Source organism: Anticarsia gemmatalis, chromosome 24 (genome assembly GCF_050436995.1).
Source record: "Anticarsia gemmatalis isolate Benzon Research Colony breed Stoneville strain chromosome 24, ilAntGemm2 primary, whole genome shotgun sequence".
Taxonomy (NCBI): Eukaryota; Metazoa; Arthropoda; class Insecta; order Lepidoptera; family Erebidae; genus Anticarsia; species Anticarsia gemmatalis.
This window is the reverse complement of record NC_134768.1, coordinates 7,747,894-7,756,006: the sequence shown is the minus strand read 5'-3', so window position 1 is coordinate 7,756,006 and position 8,113 is coordinate 7,747,894. Positions and strand designations below refer to the sequence as shown.

Genomic DNA, 8,113 nt, shown 5'->3' with positions numbered 1-8,113 from the left:
CACAATGATGTTTATAATTTCGCTAGGTGTAAACTTGAAGGATAGTTTATAAAAGTTCCACACCACAGTATAATGCTCATTAGTAACTTTTGATATCATTATAATGCACCCGATAGTGTTAATTACTGTTTTAATTCATTTTGTTTTGGCTGATCAAGTAAGTGGAATATTTTTTTGTAGTTAAGTTAACTTATTAAAATCTAATATTATAAGTAATTATGATATGGTTAGATATTTTTTATTTAAATTTGATTTTTATTTGAGCGTCAAATAATTTATTAATATATTAAATTATGAAAACTTATAGAATTAAATCAAATCTAAATTGCAGTGTCTTGTTAAAGTGTCAACGAAGAAGAAAATATTGTAAGGAGCCTTTTAAGACTAACAGCTAAAACTGTAAAAATATGTACAGACTACAATCAAAAGCATAACTTTCCTTTTGTGCGTAGTCGAGTAAAAAACGCATATTTTCAAACTAAATTCAGAAAAGTTCGTGAATGTCTGTAGAGTAAGGAGATATGTTTTGAGAGTTTGTGAATAAGATCTTTATGAAATAAGATTTTCTAAGATTAAGTTGTTTTATGTCTTCAAAATATTTATTAATTTGGTGTCTCGGTTTCGTTTGTTAGACGTCTCCCATAACATAATTCTATTTATTCTTTTCCTTTTTACAATGAGTAGCTATTGCAGATCAAGTATTTTATAAATATTGTGTTTGAAGCGTCAAATAACATAATAAATTATTAGAAAATAAGTATTCAATTAAAATTTACTCAGGCTGTCTTGTTGAATTGTTAAAAATAAAGAAAGCAATATATGGTATTTATTACTTGAGCAGAAAAACCTAACCAAAGAAGAAACTACAATCGAAACCATAACCTACCTTCTATCCGTAATAGAGTAATGTGCAGAATATTTTCCAAGTCCTTTTAGACGAGTTTGTGAATAAAAACCTAACAGATTTTCTAAGATTAAGTTGTTTATGTATACAAAATCTTTATTAATTTGGTGTCTCGGTTTCGTTTGTTAGACGTCTCCCATGACGTTATTCCCCCTTTTGTAAGCCGATCTTCACCATTACTCATTCTAAATTATTATGGTTATTGGCTTCACGGATCCTTTGTTTGGATATTTCTGTAATTTTATAAAATTAATATGATTGAGTGATACATTAGATATGAAAGGGATACCGGAGAATACGTTTTAAACATAATTATGGCTGCAGATTCGCTTGTATTTTTGTTCGTTAATTATGTAGAGCAGTTGTTGTTGCAGATATCTTATCTGAAATTCCGTTCTAGCTATTTCCGATATACAGGAGTGCTTAACAGATTACTTTAGGTTAGATTTCGACAAAACATATTTTCCTAATTCAGTAATTGCTTTTAAAACAAGTATTGCCGAAAGAATGGTAAATAATAGGTTTTCTTTGTCTCGTTTACGATTCTATTCGTTTAATTTATAAATAAAGGAAGTATTATTATTAGTTTTTTTTAAATATAATATTTTCGTTTATGTCAAAACTACATCATTAAAGTTACATTCTGTTTATGTATAAAAAATATATTTAATAGGGCTTACCGTAGTAAATATTTTTACGCACTTAACATTCGGTTCGTAATCTACATTCCTATAGAAAACAAATAACTGTAGACGGAACTAAGTTTTTATACAAAACACATTATCTCTACCGTTTGTTCAGTAATTTGTTAGTTTTTTTCTATCTGCTTGTAATTTGTGGTCTTTTTGTGTGTTAAGGTCAGTGACCTCTGTGGCTTTATGCCCTGTTGTTGATACACAAGAAATTGCTGAATGATTTTTAATCTTGAAATCATCTACTTTTGAATTTATGATGATCTGTTTATGAATATAAATAGTTTGTTCGGTTGCTATTGGGTTCGCTTTAGAGAAATTTGGTTAAGAAATATGGCTATGTTTCAAAATAAGTTTTAGTTTACTTCGACTATCTCTGTGGCGCGGTCAGAGGTATCTGGTTCAAATCACGGCCCGGGTCAAAAAATATTTCTTATAAAATGCTTAGTGATTGCCCGGAGTTAGAAAGTTTAGGTTGGTCACTTGCTTCGGAGAGCACGTAAAGCAGTCGGTTATTCGTCCCACCAGGTTATGAGAGTAAGGGAATAGAGAGTGTTGTGTTTTGTGCACACACGAAAGTCCTACACAGTTGGTTAGTTTCAATAAAACTGGCCGCCCTAGCCGAATATCAGCCAGAAGGATAACCCTTACACAAGATTACAATTATTATAATTCTTGAGATTACAGAAAAACTTTCCTCATTCAAGGTTATAACACAGGAACAGTAAAAAGTCCCAAACTTCTTATCACTTGGCAAAGGACAATGACTAATGTTTCCTTAGAAAATAGTGGCCGGCATTTCTGGAGACGATTAGATAACTAAAGCGACGACTTATGTTAGATTAGTGAAGTTCATTATTCACTTGTGACTTTCCTAGTGGTTATCGTTAAGCTAGTTGCTTCGTCCGCGTGGAAACCCTTCTCGTGTAAATCTCGATCCCTCGGGAACTCCGGGATAAAAAGCCTATCTGTTATTCTGGGTCTTCAACTACCTATATACCATCGTAATCAATGTAGTAGTATTTGCGTGAAAGAGTAACAAATATACATACGTACATACTCACAAACTTTCGCATTTATAATATTAGTAATTAAGCTTGGTTATTTGTATTTGCGTGTTGGTCTCTGCCTTTGCCTTTGGGTATAACAGGCGTGATATTATGTATATCTCTCTCATCCATGCTATTAATCTCATATGGTAGTGGGGTCAGCCTTCCTGATCCTTTGTATAACTTCGCTCTGTCCTGGACATCGTCTTCGGAAATCTTACACTCATTCATGTTTTTTTACACTACAGTTTCCCATTGTTTATGTATTTAATGCTATGTTTGTCAGATACAAGGAATTATCCAATACTATTTTAAGCGGATCGTGCAAATCCGCATAACTATCGACGATATGACACGACATGAGATTGAGCTGTAAAATTTGATAACTAGTACCTAAACACAAACAGCTAAATGTGTAGTCATCATGCATTTAGGATAGGCGTTAACATGCTTTTCATAAGCGTTTGTTCTATGCTGAGCAAATTATAGGTCGGTAGATATTACAAAACTATTTGTAAAAGACGATTAACTATACTTTTCTAATTTTAATTTATTCCATCAATCATCAAAAATGGAAAAAAAATCACACCATTTGAAAAATATTCTTCTTGGGCGAATAGCTCAGTGGTTTTTGCAACTAGATAGGCTAAATTAGTAAGTAAAGATTAATTACTAATTCAAACAACAGAAAATGCTAAAACATCTTTCTAAAAGTCCATTAATTTAACAAAACAATCGTAATTGCTTAAAAGAATGTCACAAACATTGCAAATTAGTTCCGACGCCAGCCAAAAGGATATTTCACACGAAGGGCTTCTTAGAAACAGGTCCATTTGTAACCATACCCTTTGTGATATCAAACGCGCAACAGATTTGGATAGACTAGGGGACAAATGTTCTGCGACACGTGTTGTTAGTGACGTAGAGAGATGTAGTGCGATGTTACCGGACTTTGTTCGACATGCTACGTTTTGGATGTCGCTACAAACATAAGTCGTGTGTTATTTATTTATTTATATCATGTAGTACCTATCTGAAGACATTTCAAGCAAATAATAACATTCAATGCAAATAAATTGGGCAACAGCTTCGTGAAAATATTTAATGGAATCGTTTCATTTGTTTCAGAGTCTATCGAAGTATGATGAAAGTGGCAGGACGGGTGTTGTCGAAAATATGAGTGCTATGGTAATGTATTATATTTTGATATCATGTCACCTAGCGACATGTGGCAAATATTAGTGTCTAGAATGCTAGTGTCTTGAGTAGGTACTAGGTACAGCTTTAAGAAAACCCATGTTCAAAACAACATACCCAATATAAATTATTCTAAAAAATATCGGTAGGCATATTTTCATTTTGAGTTGCGTCACGGGTAAAAAAATTCATTATATATTTTTATACTGTACAATTTAAGTTTTCGATGGACAATATCAAGGCTATGTGATTGTTTTGTTACGTATACCGAAGACATGTCCTATAATACTTAAATGTAGAAGAAAAGAAACATAAATTTGTTGTAAAGCATTGTATTTTCTCCTCTAGGGTGATCCTATATGGAAGCAGCACTTATGGAAGCCGAAAAAAGTAACGTTCGAAATATTTTTACCACACTGATCACGAATTACTATTGCAAAGATCGCAAATAGTTTACACCATGCACAAACAGCACTTATTTACAACAATTTATATGATGGTTTAGCGTCCAATGCCTATATCTATCTCCATGCCATTTCTAGCTCCATCAACACTCTGGTTAAAAGAGCCTGGGGAATTTTTTATCACACTATGAAAATGGTCTTCTCTCTTGGTATTAATGGTCACTCTTCTTAAAAGAGGCATGGAGGATTTCCTATGGGCTTATGTCATCACACTATAAAAGTGTCATACTTCATCATCGTCTTTAGCACATTTATACTAAACTTTCTTGCATAAACCACAATTTTTACCAGCAACTTATTTGTAGCTCGACTGTTCACCCAGCTGGAGTATCTCCGTAATAATCATCCAATTAGTCTCGTTTTCGGAAACGACAAATAGGATTTGTTTTAATTAATTGCCCACCCGGCTGATGACAGAGTTTAGCTATTCACTGAACAAACTTTTAACGGGCTGCCCAACTTTTTTTCTAAATAAACTAATTAATTTTCGGACCCTAAATAGATATTTTTTTTTAAACGTTCAAGTTCAAATATTTCGAAGATAATGTTTATTTAGGATTCGCAAGAATTGTTTGGACTTGAGTTTATTTTGTCTATTTTATGTGTTTTAGTATTGTACAATTTATTATTGTACCGTTTCGGATTTCTGTCCTTTCAATATTTGGGTATTTGAAATTCTTTTTTTTAATTCTTATATAAACAGTACTGTTTTATGGGTACATAATTTTGGGTTGATAAAGTTATTTCTCAATAGTCAAGTATGCTTTTAATACCTCGCTTTAATACATTTCAGATACCACGCAACGGGACATACATAGAAAAAGCAGAAAACATGATTCGATTCCCGACAATTGACAAGAACGACGAAAAGAGCAAAAAGAGATTCTTGAAGAAATCCCCCAAGAGTACGATACAGAAGATTATAAAGAAAAATAGGCAGAAAATGAAGAAAATATTCGTGGTGAAGATGACAAGCCCTACTATGTCTCCAGAAGAATACGACGCTCAAGAAGACTTGGCCAACGCGAGGGAATCCAACGACTTCTATACAACAATGTCTTCAAATTTGAAGAAGAAATCTAAAAAATGGAACTCAAGAACTGCTGGATACAAAATGCCGTTCCAAAAGCTGCAGAAGATGAATATTCATAGAAGAGATAAGAGAGGAGTAGAAAGAGATGATCTTTACATATTGAAGGACTTTAACGAAATGAAGTTTATTAAAGAAGGTAAAGATTTTAGTGTGGTTAATGCGCATGTCAAGAAATATTGGTAGTGGATGTACTTAGGCAAATCAGATTATACTTGGGCCATTACAAACGTGTGAACTACGTCATATAATATGTTATTTTTATAAGACCTCTAGTTTGCTATTGCGTGTCTTATCGAACTAGCCTAGTGTTGTCACATTCCTATAAAACTTTTGACTTTGACGTAGTTCGCATGTTTGTAATAATCCGAGTCTAAAAGAAAATTTTGATGAATGATAGACGGATTATCAAAAAATTTAGTAAAAAAAATCATATTTGTGAGTCTTTGAAAATTATTATTTTTGAGAGAATACCTTTGCCGGTCGTGGATTATTTATAAGCTGAAGATATGAATAGGTTAAGAACGTCCCTATTCGGTAGAATTTGAAAGAAGTACGAATAATTTTAAGATAATAACTGTGTCTAAAATCTCATTAATCGCCATTTTAGTAAGTACATAATTAACACTATATTTAAGTAAAAATATTAACACACTAACTTAATTTAAGATTTTATATTTTTCTAACTTTTTTGTACCTTTTGTACAACTAACATGTCTGATCAAGTATAGTTTTATGAATTTTGTATGTTTAAATAAATTTGTATGAAAATTTAGGTGTATTATTTCGTTCTAACACCGGGAGGAAACATATCACATTCATGGTGATGTCCTGGACGAAGGTCAGTTGTGTATTACTCCTAACCGGCGGTACCGTATGACAAGATGAATGGAGGTGAATGAAGCAAGGGAGTATCGCAATGATACCCCTCTTCTCTCCTTACCCTTATGAGAAACGAGTGTGACTGTAAAGTGGTACAATTTACATTTTAGTATGTACAATAGTCCAGTCATTATAGTAAGTTCACCTCGGAATTCGAGATACCCAGCTGTAAATCTGTAAATACTTGTATATTGACATCCTAAAAGTTGTCTCAAAACCTACATATGGTAGGGTGTACGCAACTATAAAATTTCAAGGTCAAAGGTCACAAAAACCGGTTTTTTGCGCTTTTTTTGTAAATATCTCATTTCCTATGAAATTTTTGCTATTCGTATTCATTATTAATATTGTACAGTATAAAATTCTGTACAAATTTTGTTTTAAAACATTTTTTTTACGGTGAACCGTTTTCGAAATAGAGGGCGGAATAATATTTATAATCATTGATTTATCGATAGTTCATCAACTGTATATGGCGCATTTTCAACCGGAATCACCGGTTGACCTGAAATGATCCTGTGACCGCGCGCTCTCCGCCCTCTATTTGAAATGAGATATTTCCAAAAAAAGCGCAAAAAACCGGTTTTTGTGACTTTTGACCTTATTTTCTTTTTTTTTATTTTTTTTTTATTTTTTTTTTATTTTTTTTTTTAAAGACAACTCCCGCACTAAGAATTGTGTCGCGGGGACTTTTACAAACATACAAACAACGGACACAAAGCACAACCAGACCCGAAACAATTATTTGTGGATCGCACAAATAATTGTCCCGTGTGGGAATCGAACCCACGACCTCCCGTTGCAGTGGTATCGGCGTGGCGACCTAAACCACTGCGCCACGGAGGCAGTCAGAACACCCTATGCGTACACCCTACCATATGTAGGTTTTGAGACAACTTTTAGGATGTCAATATACAAGTATTTACAGATTTACAGCTGGGTATCTCGAATTCCGAGATTCTTACCTAATTTAAGCTTAACTGACTGGATTACAATAGAATCGAACTACTTAGTATAGCTTTATTATATTAATAGACGTACAGCTCTCTAGCAATACAATAATCTCCTTTCACAAAATAAGCACCAGAAGTAGGTTTATTTCATTAATTGAACATAATACGTTTGGGAGTAATTAATCAAACTCCCATGGAATAGGAATTTATTAAGGATTGTTAATTAAAATCTGTTTATTCAAACCAATAGGGATAAATTCATTACGACGTATTTTGTTAAGAATTTTAGGTTCGTGTTATTTTGAATATAAATTTAATAACGGTAGGGTTAGTTGCTGTGGGCTATAAGAAAGTTATTCTACAATTTTACAACCGTAGCACAATGGTATTAAAAGGATTATTAATATATGGATTCATCGCCTCGAGGTAGGATTCCTTTTACTATCATACTTATTTTCTTGTAGATATTTTAGACGGATATTATTTTTTGCGGCAGAAAGTCTAAATGAAAATACTCGATTGGGAAATGAGGTTCCTTTAGAGGCCATAAACATACCTGCGACGCAATCGGTTCAGCGACTCTAGCGGACGTCGTAGAATCGTCAGACTTTCATACAACACTTTGTCGATAGCTAGACGATTGTCGATAGTAGTAGAGAATCGGGCTACTGTAGCTCGATTCTCTACTGCTATCGACTACCAACAACCGACCTGTCATCGAGAAATTTTGTATGAAAATGTGATCAGCGCCTCTGGCGGGTGTCGTAGGAAATATTTTGGCAGTACTTTCTAAATGTCAAAATTTCGATAACTAGCGATTCGATAGTTTATCAGTTGTCGATAGTGATAGAGAATCGAGGTACTGATCACCACCTCTAGCAG

The 8,113-nt window shown here is 33.3% G+C and overlaps 1 protein-coding gene across 2 annotated transcripts; it reads left to right on the top strand.

Moving 5' to 3' along the window:
• The first annotated feature begins 5 nt into the window (after positions 1-5).
• On the top strand, positions 6-6,167 carry LOC142983692 (uncharacterized). 2 transcript variants are annotated; one of them, XM_076130690.1, is made up of 4 exons: positions 6-157; positions 3,774-3,833; positions 4,191-4,232; positions 5,100-6,167. In XM_076130690.1, the coding sequence occupies exons 1-4, from the start codon at positions 104-106 to the stop codon at positions 5,580-5,582; spliced, it is 639 nt and encodes a 212-aa protein (XP_075986805.1). In that variant the 5' UTR covers positions 6-103; the 3' UTR covers positions 5,583-6,167. The 2 variants fall into 2 exon arrangements, with proteins under 2 accessions (XP_075986805.1, XP_075986806.1); XM_076130691.1 differs by lacking the exon at positions 4,191-4,232 and having other exon boundaries at positions 9-157.
• The last annotated feature ends 1,946 nt before the right edge of the window (positions 6,168-8,113 follow it).

Excerpts from the sequence above, each read along its gene's own strand:
- LOC142983692 (XM_076130690.1), top strand. The coding sequence starts at position 104 with ATGCACCCGATAGTGTTAATTACTGTTTTAATTCATTTTGTTTTGGCT. Across the intron at positions 158-3,773 it reads ATTTTGTTTTGGCTGATCAA|AGTCTATCGAAGTATGATGA; the intron begins GTAAGTGGAATA and ends CATTTGTTTCAG. Across the intron at positions 3,834-4,190 it reads TCGAAAATATGAGTGCTATG|GGTGATCCTATATGGAAGCA; the intron begins GTAATGTATTAT and ends TTTCTCCTCTAG.